Genomic DNA, 22,424 nt, shown 5'->3' with positions numbered 1-22,424 from the left:
AACACCTGTAAACCAAACTGACAAACACAACTGATAGAGAAATAATTAACATCTTTAAAATGCCTTGCTAAGACACAGAAATGGAGTAAAAACCTGACGTACTTTGTGTATCTAAGAGCTCAGAGTAAATAGTTGTAATGTCATGCTGTTGATGTTGGCCCCACCATTTCCCCTTTCTACTACTGTGGTTTATGTTCCACTTCCATAAGAGTGGTGTCATTGTTCACTACCTGCTGCAAAACTAAAATTGTACCACATGGAAATGTGAAAAAGGAAGGCGAGTTTCCCATCCAAGAGTTTCAGTTTGATTACAGACGTCCACCTTTTGAAAGCTCTAAAGTAAATGCACGCTGGCAGAACAGTTGGCTGACTTTGAACGTTAGAGGTCGTCTGGAGACTTTAACTCACACAGGCATTCTGAAATTTAACCATTTTTTACTGAATCATTTTTAGGATACAAATTCATTTTTCACAAAATTGCTTATTCATTTTTGTCCATGTTTATGTTTACACTTTGGAATTTACAAACTTTTTTCTTATCTAAAAGCTTCACTGTGTTTTATGATGGGTTGCTCATTCTTAAATGCACATTAACAATAGATTCATTTGCACAATATAACCTCCTTTTACTAATATTAAAACAAATAGTCAGGTTGAGGTGGCTTTCTATAGTGACATTATACTTCTCAGACATAAACTTAACCTCTTTCTGAATTTCAAGACTTTCACAAACTAGTAAACACTTCTGGTCTATTTTGGGTCACAGCAAGTTTGACTTGTGAAACTCCACAATGGTGGAAGGAAAACAAAAGGAGAAAGTAGTCACTGTGCTTTTATCTTTGTATACCAAGTATTGTCAGTAAATCTTTTTTGTTTTTTAACTGTCGACAAACTGATGAAGCTTTCTTAATTTAAGATGCATAATGTCCTTAAGTAGAGATTAAAGTGACAACATGAGATTTGCTATGCAGCAAAAAAATAGTTTCATTATTGATTAATCAGATTTGTTTTGTTCGTTTTAACTACCAACTGTCCAAATCCAGTATATTTACGCATGTACTGTTATTAAAACATGAAGTTATTGTATTTTTCCATTTGAAGCCACTTTACACTTCTATTCCACTATATTTCAGAAAATATTGTGAACATTATATACAATGCCCAAGAAATAATGATTCAAAAAATGTAATAATATAATACACTCAAACTCACAGGGCCCATTTTTCTGCACTGAAATCCTTTAGTTTTGATACTTCAGGCACATTGTTTCTCAAAATACTACCTAACCTACCATACCTACCATAGGCTGGCACCAAATATTTGACATTTTTGCCTGATCAATTATCAAAACAATTTCCTGTCTGTTAATTTTCCGTCCATCAGCTAATCAATTAGTCGACTAATTGAATAGCACTTTACTTTAACCCCTTCCCCCATGTAGCATTTATAAGCAAGATAAAACTTTAATAAATGTTTATAACACATCATAAGGCAGTTACAAGAAGATGTAAGTCTTTATTAATGTATTTGTCAATGACTGTGACTTCCATTGTGGCTAGTGTATAAAAAAAAATAAAGGATTAAATATATAATATGGTAAGAAAAACAGTTGTAATAAAATAAAATGTGCTTAATAGGAGTTATAATGGTTGAAGAATACAATACATTACAACTACATTAAAGTACTACTACATGCAAATAAATGAAAATAAACAGGGGTCAGTTTAAACTAAAGTGCTGTCAGTGAGAATTTCACCTCTAGATGACATAGTTACAGTTTAACAGAGAAAAAAAAAAGTAAGGCACTAAGCAGTAGAGCGCATACCTCTGCCAAGTTTGGAGTAAATCGCTTCGATACCCTGCTGAAATAAACAAACAAACCAACAAGCAGACACATGTGAAAGCATAAAAAAACCCATAGTTCCCAGCTCCCAATGTACAATTATTTAGGAGGGGTGGTGGAAGGCGGGAGGTAGTTAGCGCGAGAGGAATTTACTTTCACTTCGCGCGAAGTAAACTTTTGGTGGACGGTCCCTTGGCCCGTAGGGGGCTGGAGAGGCAGAGCGCAGCCGCTCAGTCCGGGTCAGTTGGTGCAGCAACATCCACTGTATGAATGACAGCGCACTTGTCCGACCGACCGACCGACTCAGGGAGACGTTTCTCCGCTTCACGTGAACCGTTAGAGCGCTGCGTCCGTCTGAGCTGGATTTTTTTTTTTTTTTTTTTTTAACAACACCTCACCTCACCTCACCTCACCTCGCCTCACGGATCCATCCGCAGCTTACAGCCGCCGGAGCAAGACATGTCACCGTGATGTTACAGCCTCCATCTTCGCTGTGACAAAACCATGAAGAGATGACCGGCTTGTAGAGCTGACAGGCAAGTGTCTGCGCTAACAGGTTGGCGAGGCTTTCGCCGTGATATATGAACAAGTTTTTTGTTTAGTTTTTTTTTACGCAGACAGAGCAATATCTCGTTTTTATATCGGACTCTTTCTGTTCTTGTACCTTCTGCTTTCATTTCCCGGGGCTGATTTCAAAGATGTTTTTTTGCGTTAAAACACCCATAATGAAGGCATTTTAAAATGTACTCAAGTACATTTTTTATATAAGCCTAAGTCTGCCTACTCTTGACAGTAAGCTACAGACAAAGCAGCTCACACTGCACAAGTTTCCTCTTACCAAAATCAATAGGCCAGAATTATTTTAAGACAAGCTACTGAGAATATCACTCTAAATTTACTGTTTTCTGTCTGCACGGTCAGTTGAGTAGCAGGTAGCCCAGCTTCCAAATGACCTCTATTTTCTTGTGGTGTTTGTTATTCAGTCAGTTTAAGTTCCATGTATTGTGTCTTCACCTTATTTGACCCCCCCAAAGAAATGGTTGCACTTTCTGGCAGAACATTCAGTCTCCCAGGGTGGAAGTGTATGAATTAAGCCTGTATACCAAAGGCTGCGCAGTATAAACTGATAGCAGCACTCCAAAAACACAAAATGTCGAAATACTATTGTCTTCAATATCATATTTATTATATATTCTAATATATGCATTGAATTGGCCACCGTTGGCAGGGTACTGAGTAGATGGGGAAGGGATCTGGTTTGAGCAGCTACAGGCTACTGTTCATCAGTCATGTCATTCATTCATTCATTCATGTCACACACATTCTTCTTGCGCTTTCTGATTTCAGACAACAGCCTTGTAAAGAAATGTTATTCAGGGTTTTTAGGAACAAACACAGTGTCACACCACCTAACGCACTGCACATGTACATATATACGGTTACACATGTTAATAGAGGACATTAACATTAACCCCCGGCTGTGTTTCCTCCATGTGGATGGCCTGCTTGTGTTCCGGTGAGCAGCAGAGGAGCTGACGGTAAATGAGAGGCCGTCACCATGCCCCCGGGGAAGTATGGGATGCAGGAGGAGTGGGAGAAGGAGGGCGTCCACGAGATCATGATGGACTTCCTGCTGCCTACTGGGATCTTCCTCAAATTCCCTGTGTCTCGGAATGATACCATCAAAAACATCAAAAAAGTATGTCCACCTGCATCCCCATGAGTTCCTCAATAACTGTTTTTGTTAAAGATTTCCCACTAAGACATGATACATAATACAATCATCAACTGCATATGTATCTATTATAATACAGCACTGTATTTCTCATAGATTGTAATTGATTGACTGCAGCAGAGCGCTGCGGCTCCGATGACCACAGCTGCAAAATGCCGTTGTTATTTACAATATTTGCTCCATGCGCTTTTAAACAAATTGGTTCACTTAATATTTCCTTCAGGCATTAAACTAATTAAAACACGACACATTCTGAACAATGCTTGCTTGTGCTTTTGATCCATCTTGAAATTTTGATGCAACCGAAGGAAAAGGAGCCACAGCTTTGCTGCCTTGGTATACACGGCCAGATTCTCTGCTGAAGCAGATCTGCTGTTAAATGTGAATGTGCCAGTTTCTATGCCAACAGTTCTGCCACTTCAGGCTGTTTGATTTAGCTGCGTTAAGTAATGATACTCTTGGAAGCTGTTAAGATGATTAAGAGATTAAATGTCTTTCTAGTCTGGGTAGTTCACAGGGAATTTTAGAAACCGTTCTCAAACTGCCATGGTCATTTTTTTTCACAATAGGTTATTGTAGCTCAATTAATTTAGTTAGAGAAATCTGAGCCGTGGCGTATGTTATTCTTCGACAGCGCTTCAGTTGTCAGTATTGTCTTGCTTTTGAAAATAATAATGGTAAGGCTGGTTTTGTATCACTGTTTAGATAAGGCTGGCTTCTACATGATCCCCTCGGGCATACATATATTTTTATTTATTTATTTTTTTTACCTGCACCAGAGAACACACTGTGCACTCCAGGCCATACGCAGTATACTCTCAACCTCATTTATTGCTGTTGTCTCTTGTTTCAGATGGTTTGGAAAAATGCCAGAAGCGAGGCCCTTTTCAGTGCGCTGGGTGATCCCGACGCGTACGTCTTCACGTGCATCAACGAGACAGCAGAGAGGGAGGAGCTGGAGGAAGAGTTTAGGCGTCTAAGCGATGTGCGACCCTTCATGTGTGTTCTGAGGCTGGTGGCGAGGGAGGGCAACCGAGTAGAGAAACTCACCAACACCCAAATCAGCCTGCTAATTGGCAAAGGTCAGCACCACTCCTCTCTGACAGAGATAACCTGCTGTCAGGTTTTGGTGGTTGGTGGTATTGTTGTGGTATTGTTGTGCAGTTATTAAACATGAGATAAGAAGCAGTCCTTTGTCGTCGACAAAAAGAAGATTAGAGTTTTGTCATGATATTTTTCAGAGACAGCTTGTATTCTGTAAATATACAGAATACAATAAAGAATTCATTATTCAGTCTAATATTGTGTTGCAGTTAGCAGTGGCTGACTCATCCATCATCATATTTAGGTAATGAAGAAGCTGTGGTAGTGGTAGCTAAGAGAAATATGTTATTTTGAGAACTGTTATTTCTATAAGTCAACTAATAAAAACCTCTACCATTTACTTGGCAATTAATCTGCTGCCATCTTTCACCTCTGGCTCAGGGAAGAGATGATTCCCATTCTTAACCCCACCCGTAAACTCCGGGAAAGAACCACCCCAACAAGCACAGTAGCAGCACTATTAGAAATTAAATCCTAAATGAAATGATCGCTAAACACTTGAATGAAAAAGAAGGAACTCTGATCCAAAAAAATGTGGACTTTCTCTTTCTGTTTTCATTCATGACAATAAGTCACCAAAATGATCATAACATATTCTCTTTTGCCTTTTTCAAATGTTTGTATAAACACAATCTCTCACACTGAGTGAAGTGTTCCTCTCACTGTTCAAGACTTGAATTCTTTGACACGTTAAATAATGACTTTTCAGGTCTGCATGAGTTTGAGTCCCAGAAGAACCACGAGGTGAATGAGTTTCGGACTAAGATGCGCACGTTTTGCGAAGAGAAGGCTCAGGAGCGGCAGATGCTGCCATGGCATCAGTGGATGGAGTACAGCTTCCCATGTGACCTGGAGCCATGCTGCTCTCCACCCCACTGTGGTAGCTCGAAGTCTAAAAACACCAAGATTTTCATTAACGTCAAGTTTGAGGCTTCTGATGTGAGTTGATCTGCTGTTGTAGTTTTTATGTGAGTCATATATGCAAAGGTCGCTAAGACAAATCAAATGAAATGTAATGGTATGATGGGGCAGCAGTAGGGAACCCCACAAAGAGCACAACAGCTTTGATTGGAAAAACTGTGGTTCCACCTTGTGTAGACAAATTGTGGAGGATGATGTTAAGTAAATGTGAGCACCTTTGGAAATCCCCCTCCTACACCACAAACACCACCTTCAAAACATCACTCGGGGACAAGATCCACAGACATGAAAGCTAAGTTTTGTAAAATTTTCTGTAATGCTGGCACCTTTATTTGAATCATGTCGTCTGTTGTTCTTACAGGAAAGCTTCATGCTGCAGCAGGGTCCTCAGGACTGCCCACTGGCTCTGATGAAAAGCGCCCTGAAGAAGAAGGCCACCGTTTTCCGCTCTGTGCGACAGGAGCCTGAGGACTACACGTTACAGGTCAATGGGCGGTTGGAGTTCATCTATGGTAAACATCCCCTGTGCCAGTTCAAAGTGAGTGACCACAAAAACGCCCTCTCTGAGTAGAGCTGCCCTTTTATTTCTTATTGTTTTGTTAATATTTTATCGTTTTACACATTATTTTCCTTTAAATCTATTTCATTTGTGTTTTTTTTAATTTGGATTAACAACAACAAAAACGCCAACATGAAGTAGAGCCACACCTCCTGTCTTTAAGGATCATAGTTCTGTATCAGCTTTGCACCTTTAGGCTCTCCAGTTTGGTATTACTATTATTTCCCAAACTGCTCAAGTATGGGCAGTATGGGCATGAGGCAGTTGAATGAAGAAGCAGCTGTTACAAATTCTGGATTTAGATTTGTGCACATTAACATTGTTGTTCTGAAGCGATTCCTTTGTAGCTTTAAGTTTGGGGTCGAGTTTTCGGTATTTTCCTGCATTCATTTTACCCTCTGCCCCTACAAGCCTTCCAGATCTGATGCTGCCACTGCAGTGCTTCATGGCTGCGTTGGTGTGTTTTTGCTAATATGTGGTGTTTCGATGGTGCCACACGGCGATTAGCATGGAGCTAAAATTATCCTCCACTAGTCATGTAATCCGTTATGAAATCGAACTGTTAAAATTGGTAGAGCCAATTAATTTCATTTTATTTTGATAAATGTGAAGAGGCTTTATTTTTATTTTGACATTAAAGAGTCTTTTTTTTGGGGGGGGGGGGGGGGGGGGGTTGGTGTTTCACTGTTCTAAAATGATAAAAGATGGAACGCTGTTTGTAGGCAGTAGAGCTGTTATTTTCTCAGTGGATGTGGATGATTTTCTGTTCAGTGCTGTTTATCTGTGAGTTTTGCCCTGTGCGGGTGGTCCATAATCACTGAAATAATTGTCAGATCAGGAGTGGGGTGAGTCGAGGTTTTGGTGGCAGGAGACTCCACTGTTGATTTTGAAACTCCAGCTACCTGCAGGGGTGACTCATATCTGTCTAGCAGCCCTGCAGAAAGGAACTGCATCCATCCACACATAATGAGATTTCGGCTGCATTAACCTACAGCAAATGAACAGCCTCCAGGAGTTAACCAGTGCTATCAGAACTCTGGGAAATATCTGTGGGTGAACTGACTGATGGTTGTACCAGTAAACAACAGAAAAAAAAAAAATCATTTCTTCTTCTGTCCCTCACCCACCCCCCACCACTCCACCTTCACCCCTACCCCCCACTCTGTCGTCTATCTCCATCTTTTTTTTTTCCCTTTCCCTAGTACATTTTCTCATGTTTGAGAAATGGCCAAAACCCTCACCTAACCATGGTGCACCACTCCACCATCAGCAAGCTTCAGGAGGAACAGGACAGAATGTGCAACCAAATATACAAGTGCCGCTCCTTGTCCAGACCTCCTCCTCTGCCCCTGAAGAAGGTAAGAGATCGGCGGACGGCTGTCGTTTTTCATTAACAGAGCAGCTATCCCTCTCTTTCTCTCTGCCTCTCCTTTTCTCTGTCCTCTCCACAGTTGTTCCCCCCACAGACTCTGGCACACTTGAAACATGCTGTGCAACACAATGTAGATAATTTAGGCACGACACATTTGCTTGCATTTACTGTAGTGCTGTTTGTGTGTATATATATATATATATATATATATATATGATTTATTATATAAATTAAACAATTTTACAATTTTTATTTTATTATTAAGCTTTCATCAAAAGCAAAAAACCTCAAAAAATGCGCAGACAGAGTACCTTTGAGAGCTTTTTGTCAGTTTTCTCCAGTTTCAAGCCTTGTTCCCTTTTTAACTTTCTTTTGAAAGTGTGCATTGACTTGCTTCTATCTTTTGACATGTTGCCAAACAGGAAATTGTAGCAACAGTTTCATGGCTTTAGACTTAAATCGGTGCTATTAAAAAAATTAATTTTCCTCTCCTCTGACTCCGTTCTGCAGCAGAATACCTCATCTCTGTGGTCCATCAATGAGCCTTTCTACATTCACCTGCTGCAGGGCAGCCGAGTCAATGCAGATGAAGGAATGAAGGTTGGTGCGGTTTTGCGTGGGTTTCTCTCACTTTGCTGCTCAATGAAATGTGGCATTCACTTGTTTACCAATATCTTAATTTCAGTTGTAGGAACAGCGAGGTTGACATGTAAATGATAGAGGGGTCACATGGTCTAGACCACACGTTTCCCATAATTCATCAAGGCGGTTGGTTAAAACTTCAAAACAGGAAGTGGGGAGGGCCTATCTGGTTTTTACGTCTCATTTTGAGGCCTAGATTCTAAGAAAAAAGAAAGGCTTCATGCTGTCTTTCCTTCTCTCGCTTTCAATACACTTCTTTTTTTTTTCTTGAAGGCGATGCATGCATTTTGTTGCTACTTCAGATAGTCTGTAACCTATGTTGAAATGTGACGACCTTTTAAGACATTTTGTTGTAAATGACTTGCACAAAACATGTAGAAATATCCAGTCACAACCCATATTACCATGTTTTGTTGTTTTTTTTTCTCTCTGTCACTTCTTTTTGTTTCCTTTCAACCAATTTGACAAACAAGAAAAAGACTGAGAAGACAAGTAGGGAACTCTGTTAATGTGTGTCTGTGTTTGTGATTCAGTTTCTTAACTAACTATGTTACTGTTTAGTTGGGTTATTAAGTGTAAGTGCTCTTCCGCCTGCTCCTTAGAGCACAACATGACTCATGGCAAATTTGTCCTGTCACATAATTATCAGTCATGTCTGCCGTTGGCAGGCACGGGTTTGAAAACACACCCTGGGGGATAATAGCCACTCATATAGCCACTTATATATTTTGTAAATATAGATTCAGATCTTGATTTAGCAAAAGACAGGAGCTTAATGGCTGCCTAATATTGAATTTTAATTCTCAGGGTTGTTTATCATTCTCGACTGATTCTGCATAGCATTGAAAGGCATCACAACCCGCTTATGTTATGAATGTGTAGACCCTTTGACTCATAACCCGAGTGACACAGGAAACTCTGAATCATCTAGTGAAGTCTGCACATCTTCCACAAACAATCTTCCTCACAGATGTGCTAAACCCTTCAGCTTCCAAACCACATGTCATGCCTCCCATCTAATCACTACTGTGTTTGTGTGTTTCCCCTCCAGCTTGTGGTGCAGGCTGGTCTGTTCCATGGCAGCGAACTGCTCTGTAAGGTGGTGACGAGCTCAGAGGTGGCAGTGTGCTCTGAGCCGCTGTGGGATCAAAAGCTGGAGTTTGACATAAACGTGGCCGACCTGCCTCGCATGAGCCGCCTGTGCTTCGCGCTCTACGCTGTCATTGAGAAAACCAAGAAACCCCGCGGCACCAAAAAGAAGAATAAGAAAGCGGTGAGTCCAGGAGAAACTTATGGTGTTTTCGAGCCTCAGTTGTACTACTTATGATTGAGCAGTTGAGTGCTTGGGGTGGTGAGTGTGAATTTGTTAGCAAGCACAAACAGATCCGTTTCCTCTGTAGTGTGTAGTGCGTGTAGTCAGTGTGTGATGTGTGGGTGTGTTTTGCTGCTGCGTCTGGTTGTGCAAGTGTGTTCAGTGGCAAGGCTGCGGTTAACATTTCATCCGCTTCAGTCCTTTTATCTGAACATCACTCCAAGGAAGGAAGGAATCGGCAAACATTTTCAAGGAATTCTAAATTCATCTTCACAGTCACCATTCGTACTTACTGCACTCTGGCCCACAGAGCGTTTTACCTATCACTTTACTCCTCAACTTAAAGGCCTGTGTTGAGGACAGTTTAGAGTGGAGGACCTAAAACACTGCAAAGCAATTTTTTGCTACTTATTTTTCTCAAGTGGACACTTTAGATAAAAGTTTGTTATCTAGCACACAACCTTTATTTTTTCTGCCAAATACTGGATATTTCGGAGTGCAACACATCTGATAACAATTGCTAGCACATGCTGTAAAAGCACCATTCATCCACAACAACATTACAATCATTAACTGAAGTAATGGATTTTAATGCTGTGGGTAATCGAGAGGGAAATATTTAGCAGGGATCCCTCAAATTTGGTTGTGGCTAATAAAAACCAGAAGTTATTTTTCTTAACGGATATCATCTATCCATATGTGATACAACCAGCCCACAGCTGCAGAACTTTTCTAAAGTATCTAAAGCTCTTTATTGACACAGTGACAGAAACTAAACCACAGGAGAAAAGCAAGTCACTGTCAGGGAACATCTACAACGCAAACATTACCTATTATGGACGGAGAGCCTTTATTCAGGTGCACATCATGTCCTTATAATTATATTGTTGTTATTATTGTTGTTGTTTATAATAATATTTCCACAGTCAAGCAGAGATGTGATGATCAATTGCACGGTGATTTACAACAGGTTTTATTCCAACACAAAAAGCCTGTTTCTGTCTTTCTCTACATGAGGTTTAAACATAACTACTGCTTTCTAACCACATTATCAGTTCTTTTTCAGACTGAACAGCTTCAGTTTCATTAACTGTACTGCATGAGTGGAAGCTAAAATGTGGGCTGTTTTGAATAGGACTCGGTTGGTCTCATCTGCATTCAGTTGAAGGCATGTGGAGGTTTAACGAGAATTTAAATATGTCCAAAATAGATGCTGTATGTCTGTGTTGGACAACTTGTTTAATTTATGTAAATTATAATAGACCAAGAGACAGACAGTCTGTCTCTGAGAGAAACATACGTGAAACCACGGAGAGCCATCTATAGACACTAACATTCATAATGACAGTAATGCGTTACAACAGTACAACAAAAGCATACATCTGCAAATTTTAAAACAAATACTTTTAGTACTGAATTGGTTTGTCAATTTTAAATTAGTGCAGCTATTTAGATCGTGAATTAATTGTCAGTTTTCAATATTTGATAATTCCAGATGTTTTTTTTTCTGTTTCATATATTTATGAATTTATATTGTTATGAATATCTTTTGATTCTGGTCTGTTGGTTTTACAATAGAAGCAATTTTTTAGATGACATTTTGTGCACAGGGAAATTTTAAATTGGTGATTGAGAAAACAATTGTTAGAGTAATCAGTATTAAAAAAATAATCCAATTAGTCACAGTCCTGATTACCGTACATGTAGTAATTTAAATATGAGCATGCTTCACTTGCCACAAATGCCACAGTTAGTAGCATTAATAAAAAGCCAGTAGTGACACAGTTTGGTTTTACCATTCTTATGTTTTTGAGATCTTCTTTTATGCATGAACAACATATGTGCCACTACACTGGAGAGAGCCTCCACACACTGTACACTGAAGTACAGTGAACAATAAGTAATTCCCCTTTTTCTGCGGCTGTGGTCTCAGCATTGTTTTGTTTTGATGCGTTGCACCAGCTGTGGCCACCATGTTTGGGCAGACCTCCCAAACATGGTGGCCAGGTGTGTTTTATGGGTGTCGAGGCTACTTCTGCTTTCTGAGCCACTTCCCTCTTCTTTTGCCCGGAAGAGAAGTCCTGCAGCCAGACGGCAGAAAGATAGACGGAAGTTTAGCTATTTTAGCCATTCGTGCTTATGCGTGCTGCCTTTTTTTTTTTTTTTTTGTCACTTGGTGTTTTCAACCCAGATGTGTTTGTTTCGTTTTTATCAAATTGGATGGTCAAGTTGTTTTTCATCTGAACATCGCCTGGAACTTGTTTCTGTTTTTGCTTATGTTCCAACTTTAGCTGTAACACTTGAGACTTTGTAAATATAGAAGCACTCTCATGAGAGCTGCTTATGAGAAGCTGCAAAGTTATTTTCTTTACAGTTTATTATTTAACATGATAAATGATGAAGTTGCCACAAACTTGCTTTAAAATTTCTTATCAAAATATAAAAGCTTTTTTTTTAATGCTGTTTGATTTGAATTTAAAAGAACCTCCAAAATAAAGCACATTTACAAGAAAGAGTAAATAATTCAAGTGAAATGCCTTATCTTTGAAGAACCTTCAAACATCTTTTGGATTTTGTGAATTTAATTTGGTTATGTTTTTACTTTTAGACAAGAGCAGAATGATGTTAAAATAGATACAGAGATCTGATTTTATATCCCAGCTACTAAATGTAGTGTGATAGAGATGAATTCAGCTGAATGAACTGATTTTGTTGTAACTGATCAAATCTTTATTTAACGTTGACTGACAACGATGGAGGTTAGTTGAGAGACACTTTGAGCTCTCTCTCTCTCTCTCTCTCTCTCTCTCTCTCTCTCTCTCTCTCTCTCTCTCTCTCTCTCTCTGTCTCTCTTTGCCCCTCTGTTTCTTTCTTTTTATAGTTCAGTCTCAAAGACTCCATTTCCATGATTTTCCTGCTTGCAGATGGTCAGTAAAGCAAATCAGCAAACCTAATCCTCCCTGTCCCCTCTTTCTCTCTCTCTCTTTCCTTTCAGGATTGTCCCATAGCCTGGGTGAACACCATGGTGTTCGACTACAAGGACCAACTAAAGACTGGGGAGTTCCTCTTGCCCACATGGCCATCTGTTCCTGGTACTTTCAGCCTTGCCTCTTCAAAAACACCTCACATGTTCACAGCCTTCTCCACAGTGTCAGCACACAGTGAAGGCTGAAACAGAGACTTGTGGCGTCATCAGAACCCCACATATTCAGACATGATGTGTTTTCTGATGTGCGAGATAGCCTTTTCAAGATGTGGAAACGGCTGTTGTTTGTTGGTGTCAGAAGATTGGCTGTAAAGCAGGGCTACGTGTTTATGCACTTTGTCTGTAGCGTAAAATGATTTTATCATTCTCTGCGGTTTGCTGGAGCAATATGTTTAACACGCACTTTCATGTTTAGAGTGATTTGACTATGAAAATATACAGGGAATACAGAACAGTAAGTGGATAAAAGCAGTTACGAAATTGTACATTTCATATATGACTTTTTTTTTTTTAAATTACAGATGACAAAAGCGATCTGTTGAACCCGATGGGAACAGTTGAGAAGAATCCTAACGTGGACAGTGCTGCAGGGCTTCTCATTCATTTCCCCAACATCCGACCACATCCTCTTTATTATCCTCCACTTGATAAGGTTCTTATTCCCAAAAGGCTATATTTAGTACATAATTGAAATTCTGATTTGCAATACTGTGAGTCCAAAAAAATCCTCATCTGTTTTCAGATAAGTGACATAGAGAGGAATGGTGATGCAGCTATTGCCACTAAAGAAGAGGTAAGACTTTCTACATCTCACATTTTACAGTTCTCACACAATTTAAAAAAAAAAAAAAAAACAGAAGCAGTTGTTGCTGACCACACATTTTTATGAATTTTGTTTTCGGTTGGTTCTTTGCAGTACATGAAACTAAAAGAAATCATGGACAACAAAAACTACACCGAGTTTTTTGAGGATGAGAAGGAACTCTTGTGGAAGCTCCGTGCAGAAGTCCGCGACCATTATCCAGAAAGTCTGTCCAAGTTGCTCCTCATCACCAAGTGGAATAAGCGAGAGGACGTAGTTCAGGTATAAATGGAGAGGGAAGTAGGAGAATTTTCCCATTATGATCAATTTTGTTCAGTTTTCTCAGGTGTCTGTGTTTGTCAGGTCTGAAAACACCTAGAAAATGTCCAAAAAAGTCCTCACGCTTGTTATTGTGGCTTGTTTAGTGATTCCACATATGATACTTGGCATGTGTGGTAATTGCTAGCTTCTTATTGACTAGCCAATATCAGTTTATGTCATGTTGAACAATCCCACCAGCAGAACTATAGATGCACTGATATTTTTATTGTGACGATTATTTAGCTGGTTAATCGATACATGGCTAACAACTAAAAATGCTCGTCGCATTTCTGAGAATTCGTAAGGACAGTCTCAGTCTCCAAATTGTTTATTTTGTCCAAAATCCAAAGATATTTAATCAAGGATTGTATGAAGCAGAGAAAAGCAGCATGACGTTACACTGAAGAAGCTGAAACCAGCAAATGTTTGGCATTTTTGTTTGATAGATGACTTTAACAATACGACAAATCAGTTGTAGATGCTGATTAATCTTTTCAGCTCTACCAACCAATGACGTTCTTGGAAGTGTTCTAAAGTAAAAAGACACTTAAGAAAGGTTTAATCTGTCATCTTACACATCAGAGTACCAGAGTTGAAATAAAAAATAAAAAATATACATTTAATTTTTCACAGATGGTGAGTCTGCTGAGGAACTGGCCGGACCTCCCTGCCATCCATGCCTTGGAGCTCTTAGACTACAGCTTTCCCGACCCAGCGGTCCGTTCTTTCACCATCAGATGCCTCAGGAAGCTCAGGTACACTGAGATATGTTTTTTAATATCCATAAGACATTTATGTATTTTTGAGTTTTAATAACATAATAATTTATGCATCATTTTCTCTGCATGCAGCGATGATGAACTCCTACAGTATTTAATCCAGCTGGTCCAGGTCCTGAAGTACGAGTCCTACCTGGACTGTGACCTCACCACTTTCCTTTTAGAGAGGGCTTTGTCCAACAGGAGGATAGGACACTTTCTGTTTTGGCACCTCAGGTGAGTTGCTGCCTAGTAGAAAACACAAGGTCATGTGCATTTGAAGCCTTTTGTTTTAACGGGAGAATTTATGCTCATTGTAGATCAGAGATTCACGTCTCATCTGTGACTTTGCGTTTTGGCCTGATTCTGGAGGCCTACTGCAGGGGAAACATCCACCACATCAAGGTCTTATCCAAACAGGTAATATCAGCTGCTTATACGTGCTGACTTCAAGCTCGGAAATGTGTGTGTTTGTTTTGTACCAAATCTCAGCCTCTGCCACACAGAACGAGGCTCTGGGCAAAATGAAGGCCCTGAGTGACTTTGTCAAGTCGGGCTCCCAGAAGATGACAGCTGAGGACCTGAAGCTGTGTATCAGACAGGACTCCTACCTGGAGGCCCTGTCAGAAATGCAGTCACCGCTCAACCCCTGCATCATCCTCGCTGAGATCTGGTTAGTCCCAGACACACGGTAGACACACACACACAAACGCTGCAGGATAATCGTTTTTGCCAGCTGCATTTTTTTTTTTTTTTTTTTTGGCTTGATAATTGAATTTTATGTGGCATTTCTGGTCCCTTTCTGGGTTTATGTTACTGATTTACAAAATAATACATTTATTCAACATATTGGCAAACTTAATTGGTGCAGAACCACTTAAGTTTTATTTTAAATCAAAGGAGACAAAATTTCACTTCTAACTTCTTACAGGTGAGGATGGTGCCATTTTTCTTTTCTTTTTTTGTCCCCAACCTGGTCATTATAATCCCGTTAATCAGTGTTTATTTATGTTATAGGCTGTTAGCTTGTTTACAAGCAGAACTTCCTTGTTCCTAGCATTTGGAAATGACGCTTTTCTTTTTTCTATTGTGTGCTCATAATGACTGTGTTTACTCTTGCAGTGCAGATAAGTGCAGATTTATGGACTCCAAGATGAAGCCGGTCTGGCTGATGTATAAGAACCACAAGGCTCAAGGAGACATGGTGGGCATCATCTTCAAGAATGGAGATGGTGAGATGCAAGAAAATCTGAATTCCTGGCCACACATTAACAGCTAGCTGAGATGTGCTGTCTTGCCTCTGTGGAAACTGGACGCTTCCATTCAGTTCCAGAGGATAACAGAAAGAGGTTGATCGTCCATTACATCACAATTTTATAAATGGACTGTGTGTTTCACCTAGCTCAATTAGTGTTGGATACTTACCAACAGCGTATGAGCGCGCTTTATTATTTTTTTTTTTTTGATGTGTCAAAGGCAGAGTTCATGCCTCAGATATGCCTGTTATGTTTTATAGTTGTGCTGCCCAAAAAGCAGGATTGTGTTCATATTTGGCCACTGAGCAACATGTATGGAGGTGCATTATATATGTTCCTCTGTCATGTTATTGCGCTTGCTTGTTATGTTTACAGCATCTTGTAAGCCCATGCAACCTTTTGGTGTATGGCACGTTGACATAAAATTACCTAACCTAACCTAACATACAGAAGTCATACAGTTTCAGGAAGGTTAAAAATACCTGGTTATAGATTACAGTGTACCGGAAAGACAAGCATACCCAGTGGGTTTGGGAAGGGACGTCCCCTAAATTCAAAAAGGGAAAGGTTAAAAGTCAAACAGCACAAGAATGAAAATCAGCATGCTGTTTAAATACGATCCATCACTGGAGACAATGAAATGATTTCTTTTTTTTTTTTTATTTCACCTTGTTTCACCCATCACCTTTAGATCTTCGACAAGACATGCTGACCCTCCAGATGATCCAGCTCATGGAGACTTTGTGGAAGAAAGAAGGCCTTGATCTCAGGTATAGTGGAAGCAGCTGATCGCAGCAGCTGTAGATGTTTATGCACGAGGAGATCTTCGTCACCAACCCAATACTGTCAATTTCACCCCGCTCTCACAGGATGACTCCATATGGCTGCTTGTCCACTGGGAACAAGATGGGGCTCATCGAGGTGGTGAAGAACTCTGACACCATCGCCAACATCCAGCGCAACAGCAGTAACAGTGCCGCCACCGCTGCCTTCAACAAGGATGCCCTGCTCAACTGGCTCAAATCTAAGAATCCTGAGTGAGTATGATGAACGACGCAGTGGTTACTATTGGTCATCTTCAACTTTTGCATCCCAACTACCTGCTTTTGGTAGTCCAAATATTTAAAAAAAATACAAATAGGTTTTTGTACTAAGAGAAAAGTATTAGATCTGTGGAAAAACATTTTGTGCTCGTCATGTGTGACTCCAAATTGGTGTTAACACTCCGAAGTCACATTTTCACTGAGGTGGCTCAGTGAAAATGTGACTTTGATACTAAGCTATCGCTTAGTATTTTGATATCGTGTGGAACTGAAACACAGTGGAGGTGTTAAATGCGTCATTTCTAGTGCACTGGCCCTGTTTTGTTGACTAAGATTGGCACGGCTCTTCGAGCTCATCGGTACTGAAAGGGTGTCCACTACACTTATGGTTTGTGTATAATATGTGGAAACACTTTACTGTTTTACACTAACAGGGGGTTTACAATCTTTTTTTACAAAAAAAAACAAAAAACTTTTTAACTGGGAAAAAAATGTAAGAAAGCTCAGGAAGAACACAGGAGGAAGGATCCCCTCTTCCGGGATGGACAGACATGCAATGGATGTCTTGTGTACAGAACAGAGCACAAAGTGGATTTAAAGTATGAACAATCGGGATGACAAAAACATTCTAGACTCTAAACCCCCGAGAACAGAGATCCAGATCCGCTAAGTTATAATTGTCAGCAAACACTCCATAACTTTAAAAGTCTTTATATTTGTTTATAACTAAATTATAGTGTGTTATGAACCATTTTTCAGTGTTAATACAGTTCTTATGAAGGCTAAAATAAATAGTTTCCAGATGTGTTAATGATATTATGGTACCTTTCATGTTAAGATCTCATTTTTTATATGTAACTGAATGAAATAACAAGAATTTGCATGGGTGAAATTTTACTTTTTTCACTTAATGTGAGCATAGTGTACTGTGGTTGTAGTTGGAGCAAGCAGGTTCAGGTTTTTTCTTGACATTCTGGAGAAAACTTTTTTTTTTCCATCTTTGATGAGAGCATTTGAGTTTTGTGTTGTAAGAAATTCTCTTGTGGTCTGAATTGTTCACATCAAAATATTTACTGTGTGCAGCATCGTAAGACTGTCAGACAAAGTGCGCAGGCGACTACAGCTTTAGCAACATTAAATAAGAGTAGATTTTTATTTGGTGCCAGACAGTCTGAAGGTCTCGTCCATCCTAAAAGCTCCTTGAAGAAGGAAAATCATTCGATGTAATGAATAATCCATTGTGCGTTGCTTTGGCAGGCCAGCTGACCGCATGACAGAACATGACAGAACAGAAAGGGTAATTAACTCAAAATGCTGCGGCACCAGAATTGGAGCGGAGAAAATTAGTAAAAGCTTAACACAGGTGAACCCCGTGCTCGTCTAGACCGCGGACGGACTTGACAATCAATCATTAATCTGCCACAGGAACTCCTCTGTGAATATTTCATATAGCAGTAAGAAAAACCTGTCTCATGAATTAATGATGTGTGTGTGTGTTTGTATTGTAGTTATGTAGGCTACCCTTGTTTCTCTAATTATAATTCTCTTTTTCTTTTAATTGTCACCAGAGACAAACTTGATCAAGCAATAGAAGAGTTCACGCTGTCCTGTGCTGGCTACTGTGTAGCTACTTACGTCTTGGGCATTGGAGATCGTCACAATGACAATATCATGATCAGGGAAACTGGACAGGTGAGGTTTACCCCTGTGATATTTTACAACACAAGAAATAATTAGGACACTGAAACTTATCACAAGGGGGTGATTAGATGTAAGGAGGGAAATGGACTGTACTTTTAACCTGACAATGCAATTCTGATTGGTATGTCAACATTTGCAATAGAGTGTCCAATTGGCCAACAACCTTAGTAATGCTTAATTGCTTAAATGACTTTTAATTTAATTCCAGTGATTGTTTTGTCAAGTTCAAGATGGTCGTTTCACCATGAGATCACTGAGGTCACTCACCAGTTAGTGAGTCTTTAAGAAATGTGACAGCGGTCAGTGATTCAGAACCTACTTAACACCTCCTTTAACCTTTGTCCCTCAGCTGTTCCACATTGACTTTGGGCATTTCCTGGGCAACTTTAAGCGGAAACTAGGGATCAACAGGGAGCGTGTGCCTTTCATCTTGACTTATGACTTTGTCCATGTGATCCAGCAAGGAAGGACAAACAACAGTGAGAAGTTTGAGAGGTACAATATTTTTGTATCTGTAAATGATTTACTGGTCCGGGATTCTGTTCACATATTTTATGACTGATGACTGGATTGTTGCATCCATGTTGCCAGGTTCAGGGAGTACTGTGAGCGAGCCTATAAGATCCTATGTCGGAACGGGACGCTGTTCGTCAACCTCTTTGCTATGATGAAGGCAGCAGGCCTACCAGAGCTCACTTCCTTCAAAGACATCCAGTATCTAAAGGTATGCAACAATGCTAATGATGCTGCTGCTGCTGCTGCTGCTAATGAGGGTCATAATAATGTTGACAATGTTTTCTTGTTTCCAAAAGGATTCTTTAGCGTTGGGAAAATCAGAGGACGAGGCGCTGAAGAATTTCAAAGTAAAGTTTAACGAAGCTCTGCGAGAGAGCTGGAAAACCAAGGTCAACTGGATGATGCACTCCTTGGCCAAAGATAACAGACCATGAAGAACACTGAACACCTGAGGACAAGCCAAAAAAATTATGGATTTTAACTTATGGAGATAAAAGGGAAGAAAACACAATCAAATATTTTACTTTATTGAAAGCATTCAAAGACACTCAGCAAATGTTTACATCGGACTGGCCTGTCATTGGTAAATAGCGACTAAGTGGAGGCGTCCAAAGACAGTGCGATTCTCATGGAGCATCATTTCAGCATACAGATATTTTCATGAGGGAAGCCCGTCAAACTCATCTTTCGCCCGTCAAACAATGGAACGCCTTTGCCTTGGGGACATATCAAAACAGTCAATAAACCCGATTTTTGATTTGTTGAAATCGCTACTTGAAAACGCCACTCTTATGCAAAGGTGTCATGAATCACTGAAAGAGAAGCAGAGACTGAAAGTTCATCTCACCGACTGCATTACTCAGCAGGGAGCAGATGATAATTTATGACGACCTTAGATGATACCTTTCAGTCACGAAGTACAATAACAGGGCGGCAGTTTCACCTCAAGTCTTTCGTACAGTTTGATGTCTGTGTCATTTCCTTTCATTCCAACTGCCTATTTGCAATTGTGTCTTAATTTTTTATTTTATTTTATTGTATTTTATTTAATTTGGTAACTCTTAAGTACTTGTACAAAGTCATGAAGGATATTTTAAAAAGATATTGTGTTTTACAGCTGTATCACTTATTGATGTGTAATATTGCCTTGAAGTACAGTATGTTGCCTTTGGAGTGCCATTAGACAGGAAGCATTGTAACATTTACAATTTCTTGTAAGATGAGAAAATAACTTTGAATGGGACCTTTATTTTGATAACTTCCCTGTGTACCAGGCTGTGATACCCAGTAGATCCTCACTAAACAGCAACTACACATTAAAGGAATAGTTTGACATTTTGGAACATATGTTCATTTGCCTTCCTACCGAGAGTTAAATGAGAGGTTCAATAACACTCTCATGTTTTTCCGTTAAACGTGAAGATGACGCCAGCAGCCGTTTAGCTTAGCTTAGCACAAAGAGTGGAAACAGCTGGAAAAACCCGGTTCTGCCTGGAGGAAACAAAATCTGCCTAGCAGCACTTCTAAAAATGAAACATAATTAATTTGCAAGCTTTAGAGGTGCTGATGTGCAGATTGTTTTTACTTTTGTGCAGAGCCAGACTAGCTGTTTCCTCCTATTTCAAGTATTAATGCTAAGCTAAGCTAACCGTCTCCTGGCGCCAGCTGCATCTTTAACAGATAGATATGAGAGTAGCATAGATTTTCTCATGTAACTCTTGTCGAGAGACTAAAATTTCTAACTATTCCATTAATGAAATGACTGCCATTAATAACTGGACAAAGAAGTGATCTCAGGTGCCAGGCAAAGATGTTATAGATGTTTGGTGAAAGTAACAGACAAAATATTGAACACATGCTTCAGTATGACCCAAAAATAAGACAATCTGTGGACTTGTGTAAAGCCATAGACTTGTGGGTGTGTTTCTCAAATGTGATGCTGTTCACATTGCCCTTTTGAAAGTGTAAATCTGGACTATGTGTACTATTGCAGATGAAGCTCTGTGTGTGTGTGTGTGTGTGTGTGTGTGTGTGTGTGTGTGTGTGTGTGTGTGTGTGTGTGTGTGAGTGTGAGTGTGTTGTTTTTTTCAATATTTAACTTATGCATTGTGATTTCCATTGCGTTCTTTTGAACTGATGTGCCAGGTGCCATGAAAGAGATTTCATGCTTACAGTGTCAAACACCTCTATATTTTTATGTAATGCTGTGCAAAATGGTGTTTTGTCTGTTATAAGTGAGTCCATGTGCTGGATGATTCAGTTTTATGGTGTGTTCAGATGACTTTACACTCTGTAGATTCTGCCATCGGTGCTGCAAGGACCGATTAATGAAAGACGACCATGTGCTTTTCATAGCCTTTTTATTTTGCCTAACAGTTAAAATGATCTTTACCGTTTGTATGAGTCTCTGTACAATGATGGCTTTTACAGAAGAGCAAGTGTAGCTGTGGATTATACAGCATCAATACCTTAAACTACTGAAATATTCACTGTGGAATAGACTTTAAACATGGGTCATCAGTGTCCCTCAGTATGGGCTTAGCTAAACACTGCTGCTTTAAGCAAGGAGGAGTGAGTTTACTCAGTTTATGGGCTACTTTTGCAAATTGTAAAATATACTGCTGTTGCCTTTTGAATTGATTGTAAGTCATGAATTATGTGAAATGGTACCAATCCTTTAAGGCTCAGGCCTGATTTACATGTGTGCAGCTAAAACAAAGACAAATTGTCCTATTAGCATTGGTTTGATGCAGACCTGTCCTTTATCTGTGTCTTGTTTTCACCTTTGCTTCTCTTGTTGTTGGGAGGAAAACCTACACTCAATAAATAATTTGCAAAGGCAGATCTCACTGACGCTTTCTGGGCTTTTATTTTTTGCTTAAAAAAGGATGATTACGGATAAAGGTCAGAGCCCTTGTAGCCTTGTAGCCTCTTATGGCCATTTTTTTCTATGCAGCTGAACAGAGAAAAAATAAACACATTTTTCATGTTATTAATCATTAAATGCACAACAGTCCTATCTTGGCCCCTCTTATTTTAATGAATACACTCAGTGTAGCTTCCATATTTGGGGCTATAGCAACTGATTGAGTTCGGATTATCCAGGGTGGTTTTGGCAAATGTAATTAATTAAGTCCATCTAGTGTGGCCACCGTTGTTTATTGTTCTGGCAATCATGTAACAAAGTTAACAGATATACGTCAATGGGGGGAAATGTCTGTCTTTAGTACATATATAGGAACCACATACGGAAATACAGTGGGGCCAACAGCATCCCAACAACACTTTCTTTGCCCTGGAGTCCCCTTGGAAGTTAATCCGACCATGATGCCCTTGCATTGCTGAAACAGCAAGTTGCCTGTTCTGCTCTTAAATAAAATAAAATGAAAAAAAAAAATTAACAAACAAAACAGAAATCATACAGAGATCCATCTCCACCTTGTATGCACAGGTATACTGACCAGTGCTGGGGAAAAAACAGCCCCTGGTTGGTCTGACCGCTGACCCCTGATGTGTGCAGTGTTGGCTGTGCCTGTGGCGCCCCCGGTGGCCA

At 39.7% G+C, this 22,424-nt stretch overlaps 1 protein-coding gene across 1 annotated transcript; it reads left to right on the top strand.

The window, feature by feature from the left end:
* The first annotated feature begins 2,036 nt into the window (after positions 1-2,036).
* Positions 2,037-21,709, top strand: pik3cd (phosphatidylinositol-4,5-bisphosphate 3-kinase, catalytic subunit delta). Its single transcript, XM_041054436.1, has 23 exons — positions 2,037-2,379; positions 3,368-3,542; positions 4,432-4,660; positions 5,392-5,621; positions 5,965-6,141; positions 7,365-7,520; positions 8,045-8,134; positions 9,228-9,449; positions 12,484-12,580; positions 12,996-13,126; positions 13,217-13,267; positions 13,391-13,558; positions 14,231-14,352; positions 14,449-14,592; positions 14,676-14,775; positions 14,862-15,028; positions 15,478-15,587; positions 16,303-16,381; positions 16,481-16,648; positions 18,223-18,346; positions 18,705-18,850; positions 18,947-19,079; positions 19,168-21,709. Exons 2-23 carry the CDS (start codon positions 3,402-3,404, stop codon positions 19,303-19,305), a joined length of 3,123 nt encoding a protein of 1,040 aa, XP_040910370.1. The 5' UTR covers positions 2,037-2,379; positions 3,368-3,401; the 3' UTR covers positions 19,306-21,709.
* The last annotated feature ends 715 nt before the right edge of the window (positions 21,710-22,424 follow it).

Source organism: Toxotes jaculatrix, chromosome 2 (assembly GCF_017976425.1).
Source record: "Toxotes jaculatrix isolate fToxJac2 chromosome 2, fToxJac2.pri, whole genome shotgun sequence".
NCBI lineage: Eukaryota > Metazoa > Chordata > Actinopteri > Toxotidae > Toxotes > Toxotes jaculatrix.
This window is presented reverse-complemented; position numbering and strand designations above follow the sequence as displayed.